General features: G+C 38.2%; 1 protein-coding gene across 1 annotated transcript in view; it reads right to left on the bottom strand.

Annotated features, from left to right (window-relative positions):
• Positions 1-968: 968 nt before the first annotated feature.
• PCSK1 (proprotein convertase subtilisin/kexin type 1) overlaps positions 969-27,503 on the bottom strand; it is a 51,325-nt gene continuing 24,790 nt past the window's right edge. Inside the window, exons 7-14 of the mRNA XM_027838495.1 lie at positions 22,561-22,733; positions 20,733-20,945; positions 17,753-17,853; positions 11,493-11,726; positions 10,073-10,230; positions 7,449-7,582; positions 4,269-4,430; positions 969-1,343 (exon numbers count right to left, since the gene is read on the bottom strand). Of these exons, the coding sequence (XP_027694296.1) occupies positions 969-1,343; positions 4,269-4,430; positions 7,449-7,582; positions 10,073-10,230; positions 11,493-11,726; positions 17,753-17,853; positions 20,733-20,945; positions 22,561-22,733 (1,550 nt within the window). The remainder of the gene's footprint in view (positions 1,344-4,268; positions 4,431-7,448; positions 7,583-10,072; positions 10,231-11,492; positions 11,727-17,752; positions 17,854-20,732; positions 20,946-22,560; positions 22,734-27,503) is intronic.

Genomic DNA, 27,503 nt, shown 5'->3' with positions numbered 1-27,503 from the left:
GAAGGAAAAACACTAAGTTTTAATTCAATGGCTGGTTCTACACCATATAAAGTGTTGGATATATTTTGCTAACTATGTAAGCTAGATAATCCAGGTCAAAACTCCATTTTTGTTCCTCATTGATCCACATTAATCACATACTTAATTCATTTCCCCTTTTCTAGTACAGTGGAAGGAGCACTAGATTTTTAAATTAATAAGAGTCAGAAGAGACCTCAGGTTCCAACCTGGCCCTTCCACTTAACCACCTGGATGGTTGGCCTTAAGGCTCAGCTCTTCATCTGCAAAATGAGGGGTGGGGCTGGATGACCTGGAAAGGCCTCTCCAGCTCTAAATATATGATCCTGACTTTTTGTAATTTAGGGAGCCCTTTAGTTGTAAGAACCACAATCCTAAAAGTCATTGCTAGACAGGAAACAGCTATGGAGGGGACAGAAAAAAAGGCTGTAGGCACATCTCCTGGTGTTTTGCAGCAGTTTTGTTTTTAATGTTTTGTAGCCCAGAGTTTTTTTTTTAAATTATTATTCTTTTGAGAAACGAAAATTGGAAAAAGAGAGGCAGCTTAGAGCGGTTTTGAAATACGATAGGAGAAACACCAATGGACTTTGATTCCAGAAAGAAAAACAAAACAAAACAAAACATTTCACTTGTGAAAACATGTTTTAAATCGAGCTCTTGTTGACTGTCCCCAGTACAGCTAGGCTTTCAGCGGGAAGCAAACTCCGTCTCCATATGTACTAAATTGTGTGCAAGTGTTTGTGTGTGTTTGTGTGTGTGTGTATGTGTGTATGTGCAAGCACATGTGAGCTTGAATGAGTGTGTGCATGTGCATGTGTTTATGTACACGACAGCAGTGAGAAGCAAGAACATAATCATATGAAGAAAACGTAAAACCTACATCAGTCACAGGCAGGATACAAGAGAAGGGAGGAAGAATGAACATTTCCGGCTCAGGAGACCGCCTCGCGTCAGTTGCCTTCCTTCAGAATGTCGACCAGAGCCTGGAGCAGCCGATCATCCCTGTGCTTGTACGGCTTCGTATTGTAGAAAAGGTCCACATAGTCACTATACAGGCTGTTCTCGGCGTTTTTCAACTGGGACGGTTTGTTTAACTTTTCCAGAGCTTGATAGAAATGTTCATAGGGGATCTTCAGCTTTTCATCCGCCTGACTCTTTGCTGCTTGATTGGGGGCTCCCTGTTTGCTGAAAGCACTTTGGAGGAGTTGGAGCATGGCCCTGGAAGGTGTTTTCTCCATCGACTTGTCACTGCTGCTGTCGCTTGGGGGAGTGGAGCTTTTAGAGGGCTGGGGGCTTTCGTGAAGGCTCTCTGGGGTGGCCTGGTCCTAAAACAAAACAAAAGAAAAAACACCACAGAGTGGCCATTGGTATTTTGATATTTTTTTTTTAGGCAACTGAGGTCAAGTGACTTGCCCAGGGTCACACAGCTAGCAAGTGTCAAGTGTTTGGTCTGAGGTTGGATTTGAACTCAGGTCCTCCTGACTTCAGGGCTGGTGCTCTATCCACTGTGCCACCTACCTGCCCTGCTATTTTGATTTTTTAAAAAGATATTTGTGGAGTACACATGCATCAGCAACTACACAGATGAAAATTGATCTCTTCCATCTCAAATTTTCCAACAGTTCTTTTTTTCTGAATCTTTTCTTTTTCCTTTTCTCATTCTACCTCATATCATACTTTTTTCTTTATTTGTTCAAACCCTGCTATCACACTGTAAAATCCTTAATAAGGTCAGGAATTATTATTTTTCATCTTTTTATCTTTTATGCCAACATGACATCTTGAACATTATATGTATTTAGTTAACATTACCATAGGACTTTAGAGGTGGCACAGTGGATATAGCAACAGGCTTAGAATCAGAAAAACTCATCTTCCTGAGTTCAAATCTAGCCTCAGATACTTACTAGCTGTGTAACCTTGGGCAAGTCACTTAACCCTCTTTGCCTCAGTTTCCTCATCTGTAAAATGAGCCAGAGAAGGAAATGACAAACCACTCCATTATCCTTGCCAAGAAAACCCCACATGGGGTCAGAAAGAGTTGGACATGACTGAAACACCGAACTACAACAAAAGGACTTTAGAAATCACCTAGTGCAAAGCCCTCTTTTTACAGATGAGGAAACTAAGACCCAGAGAGGCCAAGTGATTTTTCCGACATACACAGTAAGTAAATAGCAAAATTGGGATTTAAACCTAGGCCCTTCAATTCTAAATCTAGTATTCTTTCCATTACCCCATTCTGCCCCTGTGGACTATTCTATTATACTGGTCCAATATTTAAAAGCATAGTGGTAGAAAAAAAGATCAGAATGTCCCCTTTCTCACAAATTATAAATTTAGAGACTACCTATAAACATCAATTTAATTATTCATACTCTACAACGAGATTCTTTTCCAATGAATGAGCTGACATACTGCTAATATTCTTATAAATGATATTGCAATGGTCTTTCTTCATCTGATAATAAAAGAAACTAGTACTGATAAGAAGTACTGTGGATCCCACAATTTTTATTTTAGTTATGATAAAACCTTAGAAGGGATTATAGAAGTCATAAAACCTAATGATTTCAGGGAATTCTCTAATATAATGCATTTGTTAAAAAAAAGTGTTTATTTACATAGAAAAAAAGACTAATTCAAGCTTTGGTATGTATGTACTTTAACTAGACCATCTAAATAACATCATAATTTGGACTTTCTTAACCTGTATGATCTGTAACTTTAGTGAATTGAAAAAGTATTATTAGTTTTAATTCAATTAAACCAACACTACTAAAGGGACAGAGAAGTGAAAAAAAAATACAATCTCAGTCCTCATGGGTATAGGAATATAATGATAATCCTAGGACTTAATAGTTTATTATCAAAGTGATTTTACATATAAAATCTTGCCATTTATAATAAAAATATCATGGGAATTGAATTACAGACAAGAAAAAAGGGAGTCAAAATAGCAAATTTATTTATCTATTTGTTCATTCAATGTCTAATTTTATTAAGTTGATGTCTGGTATTTAAAATCCTTCACAACCTGGTTCCAACTCATGTTTCCAGTCTTATACATTATTTCCTTTCATACATTCTTCATTCCAGCTGCACTGGTCTTCTTTCTATTCCTCATACATGATAATACCTCTGCAGGCTGTCCCTTATGCCTGCAGAGCACGCCCTCTTCACCTCTGTCTCTGAGAATCTCTAGTTTCCTTCACATCTTAGTTCAAACTCCATTTCCTTTGTAAGCTCTTTTGGTAATTCTCCCTGCTACCGGTACTTTCCCTTCCCCTCTTCCCACCCTCCAATTACATTCTAGGGTCAAGTTACTTCACCCCTATCGGCACTGGTTTCCTCACCTATAAAATGAGGGGATCAGATTAAGTGGCTTCTAAAGTGTCTCCCAGCTCTAGATTTATAATTATATATTTATATTTGTACATTTTGTCTCCCTCGATAGAAGGTGAACTTTTTGAGGCCAGAGACTGCTTCATTTTTAACTTTGTATCCCTGCTATCTAGCCCAGTCCCTGAAACATAGTAGGGGCTTACTAAATGATTATTGATTGATTGAAAACATAGCCCCTTTTCTCAAGAAGCTTACATTCTTTTAGGGAGGTTACAAGTATGTAAAGAACTTAAATACAAATCAGAGTAAGATAGATAAAATTGAAGTTGCATAAATAGTGCTCTGTGAGTTCAAAAGAGAAAAAGTTCATCTATCATTGGGTAGATTAAAATAAATCTTTATGATAGATGGAACCCCAGGGAACTTAGGAGTTGGGAGAAAGAGGAGATGATTGGAAGAGGAGAAAACAAGGGAGTGTGGTGTATAGGAAAGAATACTGTGCTTGGAACCACAAGGCTCGGGTTCAAGGCTCTGCTCTAACATTAATCATTAGACCTTGGGGAAATTCAATGTACTTCTCTGAGTCTCAGGTTCCACTTCTTAAAAATAAGAGCAATAATGTTTACACTAACTTCCTTTAAGGGTTTTTGTGAAGGAAACATTTTGTAAATTTCAAAATGATATATGAATGTGAGCCAGGAGTAATATAGGACCTAAATGCTAGAGAAAACATGTTTTCTCTTAAAGAAAATGGTTTGGGTTTTTCTAGGTATCTGAACTATACTGTCATCACAAATGAGCCACTTTAGGGAGGTCACATTAATCCTTTGGAGTAGCAGGATACCATGGAGGTCTTTTGAAAGTAGCTGCATAGCAATTTACAAAGAAAAGAGACATATACAGACCTCCACAGAATCGGCCATCTTCTCCACTCCTCTCCTGTCATTCTGCACAGCATTATAAGAAGTATAGACACGAGGCTGTTTCATGTGTTCTGGCTGGGTGGAAGTCCCATGCAAAATCAGTTTCCAGTTCACAATTCTTCCTTCATTTTCCATTCTTCCAGACTAACGAATAAGTACAGACATTATTTGTGGTGGGCTTTGAATGTGTTCGACTTTCCTCAAAATAGATCCTTAAGCATCCTTCAGGTTCATGATTAACATCTTATTATAATATCTGATAGAAACATACAGGGTGTGCTGGAGCCAGCTTGATCTGATTCCCCAGAACCAACTGTAAAATTTTCAGTATAAGCATTTACACCTCAAAAACAGACATGCTACAGGGCAGCTAGGTGGTGCAGTGGATCGAGCACTAGCTCTGGAGTTAGGAGGACCTGAGTTCAAATCTAGTCTCAGACTCTTGACACTTACTAGCTGTGTGACCCTGGGAAAGTCACTTAACCTCAGTTGCCTCCCCCCTTCCCCCAAAAAAGTAGACATGCTACAAATTGGGGTTTGATTTATGATTTTGTTGATATCTAGGCTTAAGTGATGGAGAAAATATTAATAATGCAGATTAAACTGAAAAGTGGGTCCTTTGTACATTCTCCCCCTGCTGGAAAGATGATTGTTAAACATTTGCCAGAAGAAATTTAGAAACATGGTACTTTATGTAGTAAGAAGGAAATCATTAGGCTCCTTCCAATTACCTGCAATAGCAATGTCTTCAGATCCAGGTAACACCCCTCCCCCCATCCCCCTCTGGCCAATAATGTTTACTTGCCTAGACAATGAAACATTTAAACTCTTTAGGTGAGCCTTACTTTGTAGAATTGACATATTGTTAAAAAGTTGCCTGTAGTTTCAAGATTTTTTTTCCCATCATAAAAGTGGAGGTATGTTCCCATGGAGGGAAACTTTGCTACCGCATATAATAAAAGGCACAAAAGAAAATAGCAAACTTTTTTAATTTGAGAAAATAATTTTCTCTAATAAAATGTTAAGGATAATAATACGAAGATCAAGTTACAATTTACTGAAATCTAACTACAAAATAAATAATGGTCACACAACTGTTAAATGGCACATTCTGTAACTTCTTCAATTTATTCTTCTTTGCTATATCCAAAAGATGAAGATATTCATATATTTCATTTCCTTTTTAAATTTCATTTTATTTTTGGGTGAGGCAATTGGGGTTAAGTGACTCGCCCAGAGTCACACAAGTAGTAAGTGTTATGTTTCTGAGGCTGGATTTGAACTTAGGAACTCCTGACTCAAGGGCAGGTGCTCTATCTGCTGTGCCACCTAGCTGCCCCCATTTTATTTTTCTTTTAACAGGCATTTATTTTCCCTTTCTCCCATTCCCTCCAATTTAAAAGAATAAAGAAAAAACTTGTAACAAATATGCATAGTTAAAAAAAACAAACTCCCACATTGTCAATGTCCAAAAATATTTGTTTCATTTTGCACCTTAGGTCCATCACTCTCTGTCAAGGGGGTAGTATAGTTCATCATCATCTGATTGATGGAATGGCCAACCATGATTTCAGAGGACTGAGATGCTCTGTTTTTAATTTGAAACATTAAGGTGTTTTATGGGAGGAAGAAGAGCTATTTTTCAAGAATTAAAAAAATAGTAACTAAAACTGCGTTGATTTCAATTCTGAATAGATGCAAGAAAATGTTTTAAATTGTTTCTATTATACCATTTTAATTTGATATAGAAATCTGATACCTCTGATTCTCAAGAATTCACTTTTGGAGGAAATTTCACACCTCAAATCTTATACATGCTGAGTAAATTCATTCATTTTTCAATCTGCCCTATCCTAAAGGAAAATATGGCAGTAATTGCTTGAAGGATAATGCATAAGAATCTTAAGTTCCTAAAGGTTCTCTGTTCAGACATTCTGATCTATTCTCTCTTTATGATTGCCTATCATGAACATCATTTTGTGTTAGGGAGAGAAGTAAAAAATAAATTCCTCTGTATCTCACTTCATGGAAGTACAGAATTTAGAAAATCCACAATGTAGCTTTATTTTTTTTCTTCCCAATACAGACCTGTAATTTCATTGGTATATATTGTAATATATTAGTATTCATTTCCTCCAATGAAGAAGCTTCCTTTATCAATGCAGAGTGGCAGCTGCTGTACAATTATAATCTTAGAGAGTTGCCTGGGATGCTGAAGTGCCTTGCCTTGGCTCCCACAGCCAGGATGTCAGAGGTGGGATTTGAACCCAGTTCTTTCTAACTGCCAGGACAGCTTTCTATCAAACCACACCTTACTACTTCTTACCCACATCTCTAAATTGTACCAGACTAGATGTAATATCTGTACTATAGGTAGATGTAATATCTATACTATACCATGGCAAAAACAATTTGACCAGTTACATAGATGGATCATTCAGCCATTTGAATAAGCAGTCAGGGAGTAATTCACATTCTTCATCAAGAGGAGCAAAATGATTGGATCAGGCTTGCCAAGGTGAGTCACTTTATGCGTATGTGGTGTGGCTTCCAGTGTTACTGACAAAATTTCAGTTCCCTGAGCTTCTTTTTCTACTATTATCCATACATCTGAATGTGTAAATTTCTACAAATGATACAATCATTCCTTCCACATCATGGGGGTTAGGAGCACAGAACCCCCATGATCTGGAAAATCCATGTAAAATTTTTTGGCCCTCCCTTCATACCAGAGAAGAAGTCTGAATTATTATGATGTTAGAAGATAAAATATGTTGGTATTATATAATACTATGCATATATTTTATGCATTTCTGGGCTTCTAAACTTTTTCTGTGTCATCTGTGGCTTCTGCAAAACTCCCCAAAAATTCCATTTAATTTCTTATACCAACCTAGGATATGCTGAAACCATGATAGGGAAAGTCACTATGTGGAAGGGATAACTGTATTTTCTTCCAACTTTTCTACTAAGTAGCAGTCACATTCCTTTAATGCCCTGATAAATGTTGATGCCCATTTCCAAACCTTTAACATCCCCAACGACATGCTCTGAGAACTTTGCTTATCTACCATAAATTCACTTTCATACCTTTCCCATCACACACACACACACACACACACACACACACACACACACACACCCATACACATATCTACATACCATATCAGTAATTCGTAAAGCCCAGGTGCCTACTGGATCCTCTCCCCACGTGTGAACAGACATGAAGTCCCAGTTCTTAAAACCATTGGGTGATGTATCTCTCTCTCTTTCAGCCAATAGCACAGTACTGGTTCCTGTGTTGATACAAAAACAAAAACAAAACACACACATCTGTCTCTTAGCACAGTGACTGTCATGCAATAGGCACTTAATAAATGTTTATTGACTGACTGACTAACATTAGTGGATGAAGTAAGGGAAATTACTTCAGGTAATTGGTATTTGTTATTTGGATAAAATCTAGCTAGTAAAAAATTGATGCTTGGATAGCAATGAGTTCTCAAAATCTCCTTTCAGTACAAGGCCAGAATATAGCCATTCATAAGGAAAGGGGAATGTATAAGTTCATTTGAATACAAAGAGCTGAGAGCTACATTTAAGCAACATTCAAAAGAAAGATTCAAGGGGCATAAATACTTTTCAGGCACATTATCACTTTATAAAGAGAAAGATTCACAGTTTTCAGAGATCATTAAATGTAAATTATAGAGCAACCACTTAATACTCAAATAGAAATATATGAATTAGCTGACCTATGTTTACACAACAAACTAGGGGCAGAGCCAGAAATGTAATGATAACTGAATTCCAGTCTCCTCCCAGAGCCATTAGCAGCCATTTATCTCCTGAATCAAAAGAGCTAGTGAGCTTCAGTGTAGGCCCTAGTCTACACGGCAGGTTGTAAGAAGTATGGGAAGCTTAAGGCGTGACATTTATATAGCACTTTTTGATATGCAAAATCCAACATACATTCTCTCATTAGATCATTACAAGAATCCTGTGAGATAAGCAGTGTTCTTATTCATATCCCCATTTTACAGGTGAGGAAACTGAGGCTCAGAAAGGTAAAGTGACATGCCCATGGTCACACAGCTTTCCGAGCCAGGATGTGAACCCAAGTTTCTCTTGATTCCAAGCCCAGGATTCTTTTCCATGACACTATACTTTCTCAGATGTCAGTCTTTTCCAAATATCAGACTGATCATATCATGAATCCTTTCAGAAAGGGAGTGTGGCCATTCTAAGGATCCATCTTACCTCGGTGGCAATACATCTTTACTTTGCTTGAATTTTGAGAAATATAGTTTCCTAAGACCTCACTTTCAAAGAGGCATGTATCAAAGCTTTTAATAATAATGACTTGTACTTTACAAAGAACTTTTACATCTTCCATCTCAAAAACCTTCTACAAAGTGCATAAAGGCCCATTCCATTCATATTAGGGAAACTCTGTTTTTTTTAAACCCCTTTAAACTGAGCAAGATGTACCTAAACTACTTTGGTCTACTGCACATATTGGAAGTGGAATTAGCCCTCTGGGGCTTAACAAGTATAATTTAATAACATATTGTCAAACAAATTGTGGTAAATCAATGTGATGGAATATTACTGTGCCACAAGAGATGAGTACAAGAGAGCATAGGATAGTACAATTATATGAATTGTTGCAAAGTGAAGTGAGCAGAACTAGGAGAACAATATACACAGTGACTTTAATGTAAATGGAAACAACAACCCAACAATTGAAACTGAATGCTGAGAAATTATATTGGCCAAACTATTCCCAAAGAAGAGCAATGAGAACTCAAGTCCCAGCTTTCTTTTTTTAATAATATTTTATTATTCCCAATTACTTGTTAAAACATTTTTTAACATTTTTTTTTAAGTTTTGAGTTCCAAATTCTATCCCCCCTTCCCTCCCTTTCCCCTCACTGAGATGGTAAGCAATCTGATATAGGTTATACATGTGTAATCATGTAAAACGTTTCCAAATTAGTCATTTTGCATAAGAAGACTTGAAAAGAAAAATAGAAAGAAAGGAAAGAAAGAAAAAGAAAGAAGAAAGGAAGGAAGAAAGGGAGAAAGGCAGGAAGGGAGGGAGTGAAGGAGAGAAGAAAGAAGGAAGAAAGAAAGAAAGAAAGAAAAAGAAAGAAGAAAAGAAGGAAAAGAAAGTAAAAAATAATATGCTTCAGTCTGTAACTCCCTGCTTTCTTAGAGGAGGTGAGGGACTATGGGCATAGATCACTGCAGATAATGTCAGTTCTGGTTGATGGTTAATCTTGCTCCACTGTTTCCCCCTCTCTTTTTCATTCTTTGTTATAGGGATGGTTTTCAGGGAGAGAGTGGAACAAGAGACATGTTGGGCAATGTAAGTGACATGAAAACAGGAGATAATAAATGGTCATTTAAAAGTATTGCCTGTGGAAAATTAAAAAAAAGGATTCCTGGAATAGTAACTATATGAAGAACATCGCGATCAATGTTAGGATTTGAAAAATCCTCCTCAAAGTATGAGAATTCTTTGTGAGTCATAAGCTTATAAACTGGGGAAATTTGAGTCAACAGGCTCACTTTCCATAGATCTTATTCACCACTTATCCAAATGAGCAATGGGAACTCAGCCTCAAACACATTACTTATAGACTTGAAGTTATCCTTTAGGCACTCTGTAGCAAACTATTCCTTGAACATAACAAATTCTACAGGCATTTAAATAAGGACTTAAATGACTTTGGAAGGAGGGGCAAAAACAAACAAACAAAAAAACCATCTCTTCTCTGTACCAGCGGCAGAGGTGAGTGTGACATGAAGGTCTCCTCTCCGTGAGTATTCGATTGTTGCTTCAAATTGCACATGTTCCAAAGACTTGATGGAATTTTCTTGTCCTTCACAGGCTTTTGTGGGGATTTCAATAGTAACTACTCCATCAGCTTTCAATGACCTAAAAAAAGTTAAGGGTTATAAATAAATAAGCTTTTTATCAAATTCAGTAAATTTTATATGTGTGGATATACAGGCATCCTACATTGTATCAGCAGGGGCCTTTTTTTTGTATTATGAAGATGGATTCTGAAACAAGGTTGGTAGTTGACATATATTAGAAAATATGAATAAGATAACCTGAAATTGTGTTATAATACTATTTGCTCTAGAATGTAATGCTTTGGACTATAACCAAGAAGGTTTAGGTATTTATCTCAGAAATGGAAAAGAAATTAGAGGCCAATTAGTCCAGCCGATGATCAATGAGGCAACTAGGTGGTGAGACAGATAGATTGTAGTTGAGCACAGCTGCCGTGACCAGGTTTTAATAATGTGGTTTCAGCTATGAAACAATCCCACTGCTTGGTGTAAGGAGGCCCAAACTCTACTGCTTATTTAGTTGTGTGACTCCAGGCAAGTCCCTTTATTTGTCTTGGTGTTAGTTTCTTTCTTTTTTTAAAAATTGTGATAAGAGTATTGCATTCCATAACTCATGGGCTATCATGAAGATCAAATGAGATAATACGTGTAAAGCATTTTGTAATCATTTTGCACTATGTAAACACAATCTATTATTTTTGACATGATTTTAGTGTCTCTAGTATAATATTAATTACAATGATTGTGGGAATAGAAACCAATCATAACCTGGTCTGCTTCTGTGCTATAACTTGATACATCTATGGGCAATTTCTAGGTGAAATGTACATAAATAATGAAAAATATTCAGTGTAAAAATACCGTATAACAAATTACATGATATGAAGAAAAACTACAAGAACAGAGACTAAAGATGAGCAGTCTGTAAAAATAGATATTGGTATGGTTTAGAAGCAGTTGTATTGGAGCTAAGGCCTGGATCCAAGACCTACTCTCTGTTCTATATGACCATGGACAAGTCATTTAACCTCTCGGGGTCTCAATTCCTCTTCAATATAAAGCAGAGGGGGGAACGGTTCTACGTCTATATTATACAATATATGTCCTTTAACCATCAAGTCACCCATAAGGATTTTCTAGCATCCCACAGAGGACACTGTTGATCTCCTTCTCCCTCAATGGCACAAAAGCAGAAGTGAGATATGGGAGGGAGAAGAAGGGAGGTTATCTTAGCTGCTGCTGAGTACTCAGAGCCCTGAGAAAGTTCTTTCAGACATCAGATGCTGTAATCAAATAGTATGACAAATGGAAGTCAGAATAAAAGGCCAAGGAATTTCTTACTTGGGCTCAAAGTTGTTGTCTTTTACAATGCACTCCTTCTTCTCAGGGACACCTCTCCAAGTTTTAGGATCAGCTAAATCCACCAGAGCCTTAGCATTAAGTAACCCAAATCCAAATCGACTATTCACCATCAATCCTGCCCCATTCTTCTTCCAACCAGGATTGATGGCCAGAGGGTCGTATTCAGAGGTCCACACGACCAAATGTTGCATATCTCTCCAGGTAAGATGAGGGCTGCATGGGGAGGGATATTATAATATTTCAGAAATAAAACTTCTTTGCAAATATAACTGAATAGAGTGCCAGACTTGGAGTCTAGAAAACCCGAGTTAAAATTCTGTCTCAGACACTTACAAGCTATGTGACCCTTGGTAAGACTCTTAACCTCTCTCAGACTCAGTTTTCTCATCTGTAAAATGGGGACAAAAAAAGCACCTACCTCCAAGGGTTGTTGTGAAGACCAAATGAGATAATTTATATTAAGCATTTTGCAAACCTTAAAGCACTAAAAAATGCTAGCTTTTATTATTATTATCAATAATTACATAGCAGGTATGATTGCTGATAAACTAAGGTTATGCTAATGTTTATTATTAATGAGTCTATTATAGTATAGTTTTATGTCATTGATATGATCAACATAATATCATGAATAATGAAATCTTAAAATTCAAAGTGGTCTTTACCAATAAGTTACTCATGCAAAGTATAAACTCAAATCTATAAACCTATAAAGAGCCAAATGTACTTCATGATGCTTAAATTCCTCCCTCTTTTTGGATAAGGATCAGGATACCCCTGTAATATCATATACATATATATATATATGTATATATATATATGTATCCCTATAATATCCTATATATAGGGATCTATAGTATCCATATAATAACTGGACCTGTGATTTCATTGGTACAGGCAAATGTATGCTGGTAAATGTTTAACAATTGGCTTTCCAGGGTGGAAATGTACCCACAGCAGAATTTTAAGTTTAATTTGCATTATTAACATTATATTCATCACTTTTTTAAGTTTAGACAAGCAACAAATCAAGTCCTGATTTGTAATGTTTACTTATTAGAGAGGTCTAATTGCTCACATTGGAAATTTAACAATTGGCTTTCCTATGAGCTGGCTCCAACATACTAATATACTTAGGAACTCCCAATGAGAAAACTCCCTCTACTAATGCAGGTCAGCACCTTCTCCGCATCTTATAGTCTTAGAGATTTGCCCAGCATGGTACAGCCAGGGTGTATCAGAAGCAAAACTGGAACCCAGGTTATCTTGGCTTCTAGGCCAGAGTTTTAGGACAAGATGTCTTAATTCATTAAGGTCAGTAAAGTCAATAAAGTGTTGTTTGGTAAGTACAACTATTTTGTTCAAAACAAATGGTTACTGGTGCTTTTAAAAATGACTTCCCAAATAGAGGTGGTTGCTGGCTTAGGCACTTGAAGAAAGGGGATGCATTGTTCCCAGGGCAGGGCACGGTCTAATACACAGACTACCAGGTGGACAGAGTTAGTGTGCATAGCCAAGCATAAGACTAACAGGGACTGTATGAGGAAGAATTGGCTTCATATGTTACAATTTTTAAACCAAGAAGTTAATAGCAAGAGTATAAACATATATACAGTCAATTAGGACGTAAATCATATAGGATATGTCAACAGAAAATCACGAATTCATGAAACATACATGAAAAATTGGGTTTAACAGCTGTTTGGAAAGCAATGAGTGTTACTGGACGGAGCACAAGGTAGAAGATCTGGGTTCCAATCTAGGCTTTGCCTCTAGGCTTTGCTGCTAGGTAGCCATGTGACCTTAGAGGGGACATTTCACTTTTCTGACTCTCACTTAGCCCAGGGAGGAAATTCTACCATTTTCTCATTAGTGTACCTTTACTAGGTGTTTCATTGAGCACCAATATCATGCAAAAATGATCTCTAAAGTCCTTTCCATCTCTAAAGTCTACCTATTCAACATGGTAAACACCTATAAGGAAAACATGACAGAAGATGGGATTTGAGCTCGGTCTTGAAAAAGGCCTGGGAAGCCAGGAGGTTGAGGTGAGGAAGAAGAGTATTTCAGACATGGAGGACAGTCAGTGAAAGGCATCTAAGCCAGAAGACAGAGATGGACGGTCGTGCATGAGGAACAGCATGAAGGCCAATGTAGCTTTACCACAGAGTATGTAAAAGGGACGAGGATGGGGAACTTGCGGCCTCGAGGCCACGTGTGGCCCTCGAGGTCCTCAAGTGCAGCCCTCTGACCGAATCCAAACTTCATAGAATAAATCCCCTTAGTAAAAGGATTTGTTCTGTAAAAGTCGGACTCAGTGAAAAGGCTGCACCCAAGGACCTAGAAGGTCACTTGTTGCCTTGAGGCCACAGGTTCCCCACTCCTGAATTGTGTAGGATGACTGGAAGGGTAGGAAGGGGCCAGGTTTTGAAGGGCTTTAAAAGCCAAATATATGATTTAATATTCAAATTGAAATAAATGTTGAAAAAAAAGCCAGCTACACCACATAGTAAGTTCTTCATCCATATTTCAAGGCTCTGTGATTTCATCAGTGTGATTATCTGGCAATAGATTGAAACCAATCTTAGGACACACGCTTTGTGAGCTGCCATGCTTTAAAAATTCACCACCTTGGACTCCAAATCCAAAATGATTCATGCAGGTTTGGACCCGGCCAACGTGGGAAATTGTTTTGCTAGACTTCGCACATTTTTATGAGAGTTTTAGAAACTGTTTTGGGTTAGGGAGGCAGTAGTGGGAGACAGAGATATTAAGTAATGGTAAAATATTTTTTAAGGAAACCACAAAAAAAAATAAAAAAATAAAAATTCATCACTCTGCACCCAACCTGCTGGTGAGAAATCTCTGTGATCTTAGCTATGCTGGTCCTTAGCCAAAGACACATTCCACCTCTGGGGTCTGAGAAAACTTGGTAAACTTACCAGGGCCCGTATTTCTCTGAACCAACCTTTGAAATCCCAAGCTTACCTTCATGTCATGATGAGGCATTGAAATAAAAGATTATATTATACATTCACCACAAATGGATTTTAATACTGCAAATTTCATGTAATAATTTTTAGTGACTATCTCTTTATATATATTTTCCTTGCAGAGGGATCTCATGTTAGAGCTGCAGTCTGTTGTTTGGCCTGATATAGTTTCTCCATTCATGTCACATTTCTCTTTTAATGACATTGCTTAATATGCAGGTTCCATGGTTTCCTCATTTGTTTATTCTTACCTAATCTTTGGCAAATATTCAAGGGGATGGCATTCTAACATAATTAAGAAAATGAAGTCCTTTCTACCATTTCCCATCTGAATGATTACATTCCATAGATGAAAAAAATATCTTGCTAACTCTTCATCTTATTCCTGACCACCATTCTTTGCTCACTGAGCAGCTAAACTAACTTCCTGGGGAAAAGGCCTATTTTAACAATGTGGTGGATTGCCAACTAAAGATATGTTTGCAGAAAATAACAATTATGGAATTAGGCATTTAGTGCCACTAATTGGAAAGGGAGTAAATGTAATTTGGGGGGAAATGCTGGAGGTTGCTAAGTCCAGGCTTCTACTTCTCTGACCTCAAAAAGATCATCTCCATTTCTTTCGAACATCTTAAGAGATGGACATTCAGTAACCTTGGCAACATGTTTCAGTATCTCACAACACATGAATTCAAGGTTTTCTTCACAATAACTAACTCAATTCCTTCTTCGTGCATTTGAAGCATATTTCTTCCTTTGCACTCGGTGAAAATAGGGTTTATTTTTGCCAATGTTTTGTGATGTTTTTTCACTGACCTCATAATACTAAAATAATTTCCCATTCCAGCCTCTCTCCTTCCAAATTAAAATGACACTTAAATGTTTATGTAATTTAAAAAATTGATACTATATGCCAGGCACTGTGCTAAGCACTCTGCAAATATTATCTTGTATTTTGTCCTCAAAACAACTCTGGGGATTGGGAGCTATTATTATCCTAACTTTACAGATGGGGAAATTGAGGCAGACTGAGGTTAAGTGACTTGCCTAGGGTCACATAGGTGTCTGAGGCTGAATTTGAACTCAGGTCATCTTAACTCCAAGTCCAGGGCTCTATATACTGTATCACCTTTTCATCCCATTTTCTCTTTATCTTTCTGACAAGGCTTGAGTCATTGTCTCTTAACCATGAAATTAACTCTTTTTTTCTCACCTTCTACAGGAATTCCCACTATCCCATGCATGGAGGCAGGTGGAGAGGGGAGCATGATATTTCTCAGATGGGTTCTAGTCATTTAGCACATTCGTTACTAAACATCTTTATAAAGACCCAGAAGGACCTATTTAGCTAATGTGGGCAATTCTCCAGGGCCCATCTGTGGTAATGGTCTCCATAAGTTCATGGGAAGTATTTCCCTCCCTTACCTCTCCATGTTGGCCTCACCTCCCAGGCCTAAGGCATCCAATATGGTATTTTGCTTATGCTAATGATCTCTTATGGCAGACATAAAATACCAAAAATCCTATCTGGGGAGTGGGGACACCTGGGTCCCAGTGTTGACTCTGCTACTTATTAGATATTGAAATTTTTTCTGAGCCTCCATGGGGAAACAATATTTTTACTACCCACTTCATAGAGTTACCATAAGGGAAGTATTTTGGAAATTATAAGATTCCATAGAAATATAAGCGGTTGTGGTAGAGGTCCAGCTTTCTGGAAAGCCTTCTTTGGTATTAGAACAGCCTGGTTGTTGGCACTGTGGCTGATGCTGTCAGAACCTCATGCAGCCAGATGTTTTCTTAGCCACGGGGCAGCCTCCTTCTTTCCTTGCTGATTGCTCTAAAGTCAATAAGGTATCTTCATTTTAACAATGAGTGGGAGGAATAGGCTGCTTCCTTGATCTGGAGTTGCTGCAGAAGCTAAGTTCCCAGGCTAGACGCTAATATAGAAGGGCCTCCACAGGAAAAAAAAAAAAAAGTCATCTTATCAGGTTAGATTGGCCCCTTTTGTTGAAGTAATTGCTCCAGTCACAGAATGGGACTTTTCTCTAGCTCTCCCTCAGATGTCTGGCTATACCCATCCGGAAGTATAAGACCAAGAAAAGGGTAGCTAATCTATGTCCTCACATCAAATTGAGCTGCAAACACTTACTGGCTGTGTGACCTTGGGCAAGTCACTTTCAGCCTCAGTTTCCTTGTCTGTAAAATGGGGATAATAATCTAATTTACAGGATATTTTGATGAAGAATAAAAACAATTTAACAGGCACTTTGCAAATGTTAAAGCACTATAAACCACTAGTTATTATTACTATTATTATTGTTATGTTGTTGTTATAGCTCCCTCTTCCACTAATGTATAACTTATTTGTATGAGACTGCTTCTTTTCTATCCTTACAATGCTTGTTTTGGTTCTCTAGACACTGACATTGATCTGACTACTTGGATTTCATTTCCTGTTGGATACCGCTTTTTTTTTTTAAACCATTCCACTTGAACTAAGCACATGACCTTGCCGGCTTAGACCTAGGGTACTTCTATGTTCTCTCCTTACTTCCTGAGTTCTTGTTCCTGAGTGTGTGCTGAATATATAAAACTATGTCAAGACATTAAGACAAACTATATTCTTGGTCACAGATTTTTCTGCCCTGCTCTACTCAACATCCTATCTAACACATCCTGAAACTAACTTGGATTAAACTAAACTTCTCAGGCAGACCAAGGGTTGCTAAAACTGACCTGGGCTCTAGGAGTTCAATGAAGAAGATGGGTAAGTGCCCATGGTTTTAATGATTTAATCACTCCTGGCATAGGTCAGGCTATTCCCATACTTTAGCATCCTAGTTCAACTACCGGGCATCATCAAGTGGCAAATCCACTGAACATGCCTAACATAAGAATTAGGGGTAGGGTGGGGGAGGGATGCATGTGAGGGGGAGATTTCATCATTTTTCTAGTGGTTCTATTTAGTCTCAGTAGGCTAATCTTCTTTTCTAGGAAGGACAAAAATAATCTTCAAATTAGCCAGCCTTTCTAACTTGTCTTAACATTTAAAGAATTGCTGACATTACCCAGCATCGGAATGCAGGAATGCAGACAAATTAATCCAAGCCTCCAAAGAAAGTCAGCCCTCTAATAGAGTGCCGACTAGGAAGGCTCTCTCATTTCTACCTCCCTTTCCAATATACACCCTTTAAAAAAGAGCAAAGGTTCAGGAAAGAAGATTCAAAGTCTTTGACATCTTACTTTGCTTCCAGCGCAAGAGCGAAGATCCCAGCAGCCAGAGGGGCAGAGGCTGACGTGCCGGTGTGGGTCTCAGTGCAATCATCATGCAGATCGGCACTTGTCTGGGCAGTGACACAGGAGGAGGGACACAGGGAGAAAATACAATGATATCATAAATGTCATCGCTTGGGATTAACTGTAATCAAAGGCTAATAATGACTACAATGAGGTAACTCAGTTGATTCAGTTCCCTGTCTCTCCCAAACAAATGTAGGGATGTTATCTGCTGATATTTCAGGTCACTCTCTTCTCTCTCCAACTTGCTTGTGATTTTGGTATCAGCGTAGGTTCTCTGGGAATGAACTACCTCCCCCTATGAATATTTTATCTCTTTTCTCCCCCTGAGATTCCTAGAGTTACACTGTATATAAAAAAGGAATGTTTCAAAACCATCGTGAATCATGCTATCTCATTAATCATCATACCCATTGTGTTTAATCTAGTATATTTAGAAGTCCTCTTGTTGCAAAAAATTGTTCTCTTCCTTTCAGATTGACATTTGACTATGTCTTTAACAGAAATATTCTGATTTCTGTTTGAAACTGACCTGATCTTGATAATGTTAATCAGTATGTGAACTTAACACACTCAGTAGGGGCTCAGTCATCTGTTCAGTACACAGAGTAGGTGCTCAACAAATACACATGGATTTTATTTGATTCCCATGTGCATGCATTTACAATTGCATTTAAAAACAACTTGATGATTTTTTTTGCATCTCCTAACCAGAATGCTGTTTCCATGATATGTGTGTGTGTGTGTATGTGTGTGTGTGTGTGTGTGTGTGTGTGTGTGTGTAGAGGAGTGAGCATTGATAAGGAGGGATATGTGGAAGCAAACAGATAGCCTTCCTGATTAATTTGCCTCCAAGGTTCCCATAACTGATGACAAGGGTGGGTGGCTGGTACAACCAATAACGGGACTGATAATGAGAGCCCACCTAGGTTTCTGTGGTGCAGTTGCCTATCTCACTAGAGGTTTCTTTGTGTGGGCAGGAGGTGTGAAAAAAAAATTTGTTCAATTATCACCTCCCACTTGGATTTGCTGAATTTCCAAAATGGAGGCAAAATGTTCTCTCCTGAGGGTTGCAGAAACAAAGCTGCTGTTGACAAGAGATGCTGGGAGATGGCTACAATTGACAAGGCTAAGGAACAGGTTTGAGTAAGTTAGACAAGGCTGATTTTCTTGGAACTATTTTCACTGATTTCCATCATGTGCGCTGGTCTTCAGTGTGTTTGATCTAAATAGGGATCTCTTGAGACCCCAAACTCCTCCTTGCTGCTTCCTTGCAGAATAATGAAGAGGATGAAATAGGGCTAACTATATCTGAAATGCTTGATAAACCCATCCCCTTGAAGGGACTATTAAATATCCATGGAGACACTAGCCTGCTGTGCTCACTTGATAAAGGGAGGAGTAAGTGTCTGATAGCCCAGATTCAAGGATCATGCAGAATATTGCCTTTGCTGTATGTCTATATCCAAAAAAAATATTTTTCACTGTTTGTGAAATGAATCAGTGCAAAAAATTAAGGTGAGAGTTAAAAATGATTTTCAGCTGAGACCACAGTTTCACTGATTAAATTATCACATTATTTAAAAAAAAACAGTTCTCTGCTCATGATTTGTCTGGAGAAGATAAAATCACTGAGCTGTTTGTAGGAAATGAACGCACATACTTTTAATTGAAGAACATAACCAATAGTTATGTTATGAGATTAGGATCCTATATGCCTTAGCTAGTCAGTTATTTTTTCTGTGTCAAGAATTAATAGTGGGGTTCACAACATTTTTAATTAATGGAGCTCTGGCCACAAAGCTCCCATATCATGCTTTAACATTTTGCCCTTGAAGGAGTCTAATAAGTCACTAAAACAGTAATTCTTAACCTTTTTTTGTATCATGGACCCCTTCTCAGAACAATATTTTCAAATGCACAAAATAAAACACATAGGATTATGAAAGAAATCCAATTATATTGAACTGTAATTATAAAAATATTAAAAAAAACCCTTCAAGTTTATGGACTCTCTGAAATCTATCTACAGACTCTTTAGGGGATATGTGGACCTGAGGTTAAAAAGCCCCGCCCTAAATAGAATGAATCCTGGTTATCTGCAGGACATCTGAATGTGGGCTGAAAGATCTTTCTGAAACATAAATTTCCTGGGCTACTGATCTGGACACTGAGGTCAGCTCTGGAAAATGTTGAACTCAGTTATTTTCCTTTTTAGCTTGCCACTCTCTTAGGATGAGGCAGGCCTTTAATTGGTATTTTTATAACTTGCTGAATGTTATGAGAGTGAAGAATGAAAGGTGAACCACCAAGGGGCTCCCTGGGACAGGAGAGATTGAGCAAGGCCTTTCACATCCCCTGAGGTGACCTTTAGGGAGAACTTGAAAGAGGATCATATAGGAGGATGGACAGCATAGATGGGCTTAGATCTGCATGGTTGGAGAGAACTCTCAAATCAACAAGATCACAGAGCCCTTGCTTATTGTGATTGTGGTTCTCCAAATAGCTAGCACAGATGTGTAAAGTCCAAGCCCTTCGGAGAGTCATCCCTTCAAAGTCTCAGAGCATTTTTAAGCACCGATAGCGCAGTTTTAAGCTCTATGAACTTGAAACCACACTAAGACTTTTGAGACATCCTATTATGACAACATTTGATAGATCCTCACTATCAGACCAAAAGAACAAGAGGTAGATAGACAAAATCATCCACTCAGAAGTGTGATTATCCTTGAAGGAAAAAATCATATTTTAATATATGAAAATTTTACAAGTGACTAAGCACGAGCGTCCACCCACTGGGAGGGCAAGGGTAAGTAAATCAATCCTTTCAAAAGCAATTGTTTTGTTAGCTGTATACACAAATTACATTCCCCTGTTGTAGTAGAGGAAGTCTGATTAAAAAACAAAACAACAGAAAACAACCTACTATTCTCTGGTCAGTGTAGTCCCCACTGCTGTAGGCAGTGGCCAGTGTGGATGAGCATTTTTCAGCATACCAGGGAGACAGGCCTTGCTGTGAGGCGCTACTGATGGAAATGGTGTAGATACTGTCTGTGTAACCATCACAGTCACAGTCATCCCCTTGACGCCCACCATTCCCGGATGCCCAGACGAAAATGGAGCCTTTTCCCTGTCTTCCCTGTAGGCAATGGCAGAAATGTGGGTTTAGGTCATATCTAATCTCTTAGAAACTATTCAAAACCTCACCATCTAAACAGAAAATTCAAAATGTACACAATTGATATCTGTCCCTCAGGTCAAAACCTTCTGAAATGATATGAAAACCTCTTGTCACTTACTCTTTTCTCATATATAATACACATAATACTGTAACCTTTCCCTAAAGCCAGATATTTCTGTCTTCTCTGTCCCTCCTTTTGGTGTTGTGTAGCAATCTTGGCTTTATTTCTTTACGTAGGTAGACGGAAGACCTCACCTTCCATGCTCTCTCCTATTTTTTTCCCACACTTTGTGATGCTTGTTGTGATATATTTGGATCACTAAACTTCCTCTGCCTTTCTTCAGCTCAAATCTCTTATTCTATCAGTCAGTCAGCAAAGACTAAATCAACCATTATTCAGTGATGCATTCCAGCTGGATTAAAAGTGGCTTCTTGCTAGGGCTATATTTGACAATGCCATTCTTTCTCAGCTTGTGTCCCAAATATCTCCCTTTTAATTTTACAACATGAAGTCTGTGGGTCTGGTATATGCTTGAGAGATATTGTAATAAATACAAATGATCAGATGCAAACTGAGCATAAGGGCTTTTAAAAAGTGACTACATAGTTAAAAATAGCATGCCTCTCCCAACCCGCCCTCACCTTGGTCAGTGGCTAGTACCTTACATGTGGCAGATGCCTGATAAATTGAATGAATGCATAGAGGAATTCACCACTTGGTGAATGTAGTAACCCAAAAATATCTGATAAAATAAAGTGAGAAATGTCTGGAGGAGCAGGATCTTTTTTTATTAAATAAAAAGGAAATGTTTGATCAGAATTAGAGATCATATTCAATATATTGCATTCAATGTATGTTTTCAAAAGCTTATTTTTTCCATATATAACAGGATCTGGACAGCTCACTGGGGGATTAGGGAGGGGAGAGCTGGGGATTCCTGCCCACTAGGAGGAATTCATCTCCAGCATCCTGTTATACCTATGTATTATAGGAATATGCAACAGAGCAGAATGGATAAAGACCCAGGTTTAACTTCTGCCTATGACACTTACTGCTGGCTGAGGAACTGTGAGTAAGCCACCACCTCTCTAAGCCTCAGGAAACTCTAACACTATAGGTGAGCAATGCGTTTCACATCTTTATTTGGAGTCAGTGAAAGAAATCCCAGATCCTTGATATATTACATGAGTAAGAATAAGCATATATATACACACCTGTATGTATATGAATTAAGCCAGTGTTTTTGAGTTGAGATCATAATTTCACTGCCTAGATTGTATTAGATGAAAAAAAAGGGTTGTGTAGTAGATATGAGCATGCAAGTTTTTGTTGGATACCCTGGAACATATGCAAAGTATGAAAGTCAGGGCCAGGCTAGTAAAGCTCACTTAACCCTATTACTTCCATCCCCCCGAAGAATAATTTGGCTTTGAAAATACATTTGAAATGGCAAAGGACTTTTGGAAAGCCAGAAAAGGCCTCCCTCTTCTATCTGTAGAAACAGAATGTTTTCACATGTTCTTTGCATACCATCATATTTCATCTCAGTTGAATTACTTTTAAGTATCTCACCTGTTTGATGCCATATTCAAAAGCCTTCTGGGCTAACCTGCCAGGGCCTTCCACTGTTTTTCCATCATCATTTGGGCCCCAGCTTGCACTGTAAATATCCACATGGTTGGGATTGAATCCAATTGAACTGGCTTCAATAGCATCAGTCACAATGCCATCCAACATTCTAATGCCTAACAACAAAACATACTGTAGTCAATGTCAATCAGCACATATGAGAGGCAGAAATGTGTAATGCAGAGATTTATAACCTGAGGCCTCTCTTAAATATGTGTATATATATATACGTGTGTGTGTGTGTATGTGAGATAACTTCATTTGAATAAAATTGTTTTCTTTGGTAAGCCTATGTATTTATTTCATGCTTTAAAAACCATTATTTTCAGCTGTCAAAGTGAACTTCCTAAAGCACAGATCAACCCATGCCATACACCCCCCACATGCCCAATCAATAAACTCCAGTAGCTCCCTATCACTTCCAGCATCAAATATGTAATCCCTGTTGGATGTTCAGAGCCCTTTGTAATCTGCTCCCCCCTCAAACTGTCCAGTCTTCTCATACCTTACTGCACTCCCCAACATACTATGCAATCCAGTGACACTGGCCTCATTGTGGTTGTTCAGTCTGCCACCCAACTCCAAGCATTTTCACTGATTGTCCCCCATGCCTAGAATGCTCTCCCTCCTTATCTCTGCCTTATCATTTCCTTGGATTCTTTCAAGTCCCTACGAAAATATACTTTTCACAGGAAGCCTTTCCCAATTCCCCTTAATTTGGTGCCTTCCTCATGTTGATTGCCTCTTAATTATCCTGTATGTAGATTTTTGTACAGAGTTGTTTATACATCATCTCCCCCATTAGACTGTGAGCTCCAGTAGCTGTCTTTTGCCTTTCTTTGTATCCTCAGATCTTAGCACAGTACCTAGCATATAGTGGGTTCTTAATAAATGTTTATTTATGTTTATTGAGTCACTGAGAAGAGATTCATAGTCTTCACCCGACTGTCAAAGGGGTCCAAAACTTAACCAAAAAAGTTATGAAGCTCTAAGAAGTGAAACAACCACTGGTCTTTGGTTTCAAGTCACAGGTTCACCACTTCCTTCATTTGAATAGCTCTAGTCATTAATAAATGCCATTTGTAGACGTGATTTCACTTGATTATCATAGTAACCTTTCGACGTTAAGTCAATTGCATTCTCTGAGTTTGTTTCTTCTTCTATAGAATGGTGGTCCAATAACAGCAATTCAATAGATGTCTGCTATGGGCAAGGCTCAGAGCTCGGTGCTTTGTACACAAAATGGAATATGACACAATTCCTGTCCTCAGACTTCTTACAATCTAATAAAATCTTCCTTGTTTACATCACACAGTTGAAAAGATCAAATAAATGAGTGAAAAAAAATAAAAGAGTTCACTACGTGCCAAATACTGTGCTAAGTCCTGGGGTTACAAATACAAGAGTTAGTACTTGTCTTCAGGGCAACTAGGTGGCTCAGTGGGTAGAGCACTGGAGTCAGGAAGACTTGAATTCAAATCTAGTTTCAGATAGATGGGCAAGTCACTTCACTCTGCCTCAATTTTCTCATTTGTAAAAATGGGTTGGAGAAGAAAATGACAAACCACTCTGGTGTCTTTCCAAGAACATTCCAAATGGGGTCACAAAGAGTTGGACATGACTGAAATGACTGAACAAACTTGTCCTCAAGAAATGTACATCCTAATAGTCTCATTTGGGGAAATAGTGGCCAGGGAAGGATTTTTGGTTTCCAAAGTCACAAAGAAGGTCAGTGGAGTCATAGGGGAGTAGGCTAAAACCTAGCAGCACTAGCAGTGTTGATATTATTATAATTCTAGGAGCTCTAATATGAGGGAGAGACTGATAGAATAGTCACAGAAGCATCCAATTTCAGAGTTGAAGGGATTTGAGCAACTGAATATGTGACAAAGAATCATCTCTACAACATATGAGATGAGAGTTCATGAAACCTCTCTTGAAAGTTCCCCAAGGAGGAAGAACCCACAACCTCTCAAAGGCAACCCATATAACTTTTGGATTGCTCCAGTCATTCATAAATGACATTTATATAGTATTTCATATGCATGATCTTACATGATTCTCATAGTAACCTTGTGAGATGAGTCCTACAGGTATTATTATTATCCCCATTTTACTGATAGGAGAACTGAAACTCATAGAGGTTCATTGTCTTGCCCAGGATCACACATCTAGAAGATGTCAGAGAGGGCTCTGTTAGACATCAAATCAAGTGCTCCTGCTGCTATTCTGCCCTGCCACTTCTTAAACTGTAAAGTACTTTAAAAACACAAAGAGAAAGATACATTATGTTTGTTTGTCCTATATTATTACAGGCTCAAAACAAAAAAAAAACAGCTAGCATTTATACAGTGCTTTAAAGTTAGGAGAGCACTTTATCTATGTTATCTCATTTGATTCTCTTCACTGCCCTGTGAAGTAGGTGCTATTATTATCCACATTTTACAGATGAAGAAACCAAGTCTGAGAGAGATTAAGTGATGTGCTTTGGGGTCACACAACTAGTAAATTTCTGAGGCAGGATTTGAACCTAGGTCTTCTTAATTCCAAGTCTAGTATTCTATCATCTATTCCACCCAGCTGCCTATGGATCAGAAACTGAGCAAGCTACATCCGTATAAGTTGCTGACAGCAGCTTTATATCCCTTGCTACCCTTCCCAAAATGTCAAGCAGGCAATCAGGGAAGATGAAGGTCAGTGTTTCCACAATTACCCCCTTGAATACTTAGTTCTTTTCTCTTTCCCCTCCCCGTCCTCCAACATATGACTTAGATGTGTGTGCTGCCAGGAGTGGGAAGATGGGGTGAGAACCCCACCACCAGAGTGGTGCATGTGGGGCAGCAGCGGTGATGCAGAAGTGATAAGACTGATTATAACAGCATCTCGTTCCCAGCTCCCTCCTTTCAACAACTTTAGAAGGTGAAAAAATCCAGAGGGATATTTATTTATGTTTTCCCAGCTGGAAATGATTTTCTTCTCATCTGATCTCACAGCTCTTTGTACTGTTCCTATGCACTTCCCACAATTTAACATTGGCATACATACATAATACAATTGGCATTGTATTTAACCTGTGTGTGCCTTCCCACTAAATTACAAGCTACTTTCAAGTAAATTCTTTATCTTATTTATCTTTTACCTCCCTCAATGGCTAGCACAGTGCCCTTTCCTCAATTGGTCTTTGTTGAATGTTGTTGTTTGTCCTTCATTCTCAGAGGACCACGACATCAGGGAGGTGATGCCATGACGTGCAAGTGAATTGGATTTAAGAGAAGGAGGGCTGTGCAAAGTCACCAGACTCACTTTCTTCTCCGGAGCCATCTGGGTCCAGTGGCCAGATAATGGATCAGGACAACTGGAGATGGCCCAGGATGCAGTGGGGGACCTTGGCCTTTTCAAGCTAAGGTCTTTAACAGGTCTCAGTTTGGCTGAGAATGAATGGATTAATGAAAACTACCATACAGCCCTTGCAAGAATGTGCCAATGGTGGTAAACACCCTGGCCCCATTTAGAAATCCTATTTAGCAGGAGTGAAAAAAATTCTTTCCACCTGAGACAGTTAAAGCATGGGAAGATAACCCTGTTTCTAAGAACTGACTTAAAATAACCCAAAAGCCATTTTTAATGTGTCTATTAAGGGACATTTTCAAGGAAGAAACATCCCTTTCTTTCCAAATAATCTCAAGGATTAAATCATTGCCATAGATTTTATTTGTGTTCCTCGAAGGTAAAAATTATCTTCAGTTGTGGAGAAGACAGAAACAATAGTCCTTTGTGTTTACCAACTGGCTGTCACCTATTATCAGCCCCATGAATTTATCAACCAGGCAAGAGTGATTTGGACATATACAAGTATCTCCCTAATTGTTCCTGTCTTCATGTTGATAATGCTATGGTATATTTAGGTCCAGAGTCTAATAGAAAATAAATCTTAGGGTTCCCATGGTATTATTTAGTATGTACAAAATGAAAAAAATATGAATGTGTTATTAATGCTGTATGATACATTCTAAACTGTAATAAAAATCCCTTTGGAACTGAGACAAGGTAATACAGGGGAAAGAACACCCAACGGGGAGTCAAAGGCAGGTCCTGGTCTAGGGTTCTGCCCCTAATTTTCCATTGTTATCTTGGGTACCTTTCTGAGTCTCGCTTTCTTCTTCAGCAAAATGTGAGATAATTGAATTTGTGCTACACTGAGGCACTTTAGAATGAGATAGCTAAGTGGCACAATGACTAAAATGCTGGACTTGAAGTCAGGAAGAACTGAGTTCAAATCCTACCTCAGATACCAGATGTGTGACCCTGGACAAGTCATTGAACTCCATCAGCTTCAATTTCCTTATCTATAAAATGGGGACAACCATAATGCCTACCTCATAAGGTAGTTATAAGCACTTTGCAAACCTTAAAGAATTATAAAACACCGGCTGTTGTTATTATAGTATGTCACTACAATTGGTAATTTCTATGATACAGATGTTAGAAGAGAATACCAAGTGTTTACAGCACAAGAAATTAAAAGCTGGGAATGGGATGGAGAGGAGAATCATTTGTGGTGGCTCCATGTGTCCCACAGAGAGAAAAGATTAAGAGAAAAAATTAAAATAAACAAAGAGGAGCTGAATCCCAGTTTAGTGCTTATTTTTATAAAAGAAATTGTAAAAAAGGCAAAATAAAGGATCTGGGTACTTTCCCCTGCAGTGTGTCTCTGAGAACTATAAACACTTCTAATCAGTACCTTAATTGTAGACATTTCAGATATCTGCAGCAGGTCAAATATTAACATTTTTTCCCCTCAAAGACAGGTTCTGGTTTCTTAATTGTTAAACATCTACTTGTATATGTATATGTATATGTATATGTATATGTATATGTATATGTAT

The sequence above is a fragment of the Vombatus ursinus genome, unplaced genomic scaffold, assembly GCF_900497805.2.
Source record: "Vombatus ursinus unplaced genomic scaffold, bare-nosed wombat genome assembly UNPS02014828.1, whole genome shotgun sequence".
Taxonomy (NCBI): domain Eukaryota; kingdom Metazoa; phylum Chordata; class Mammalia; order Diprotodontia; family Vombatidae; genus Vombatus; species Vombatus ursinus.
Note: the sequence above shows the minus strand (reverse complement) of the source record. Positions and strands in the feature narration are given on the sequence as shown.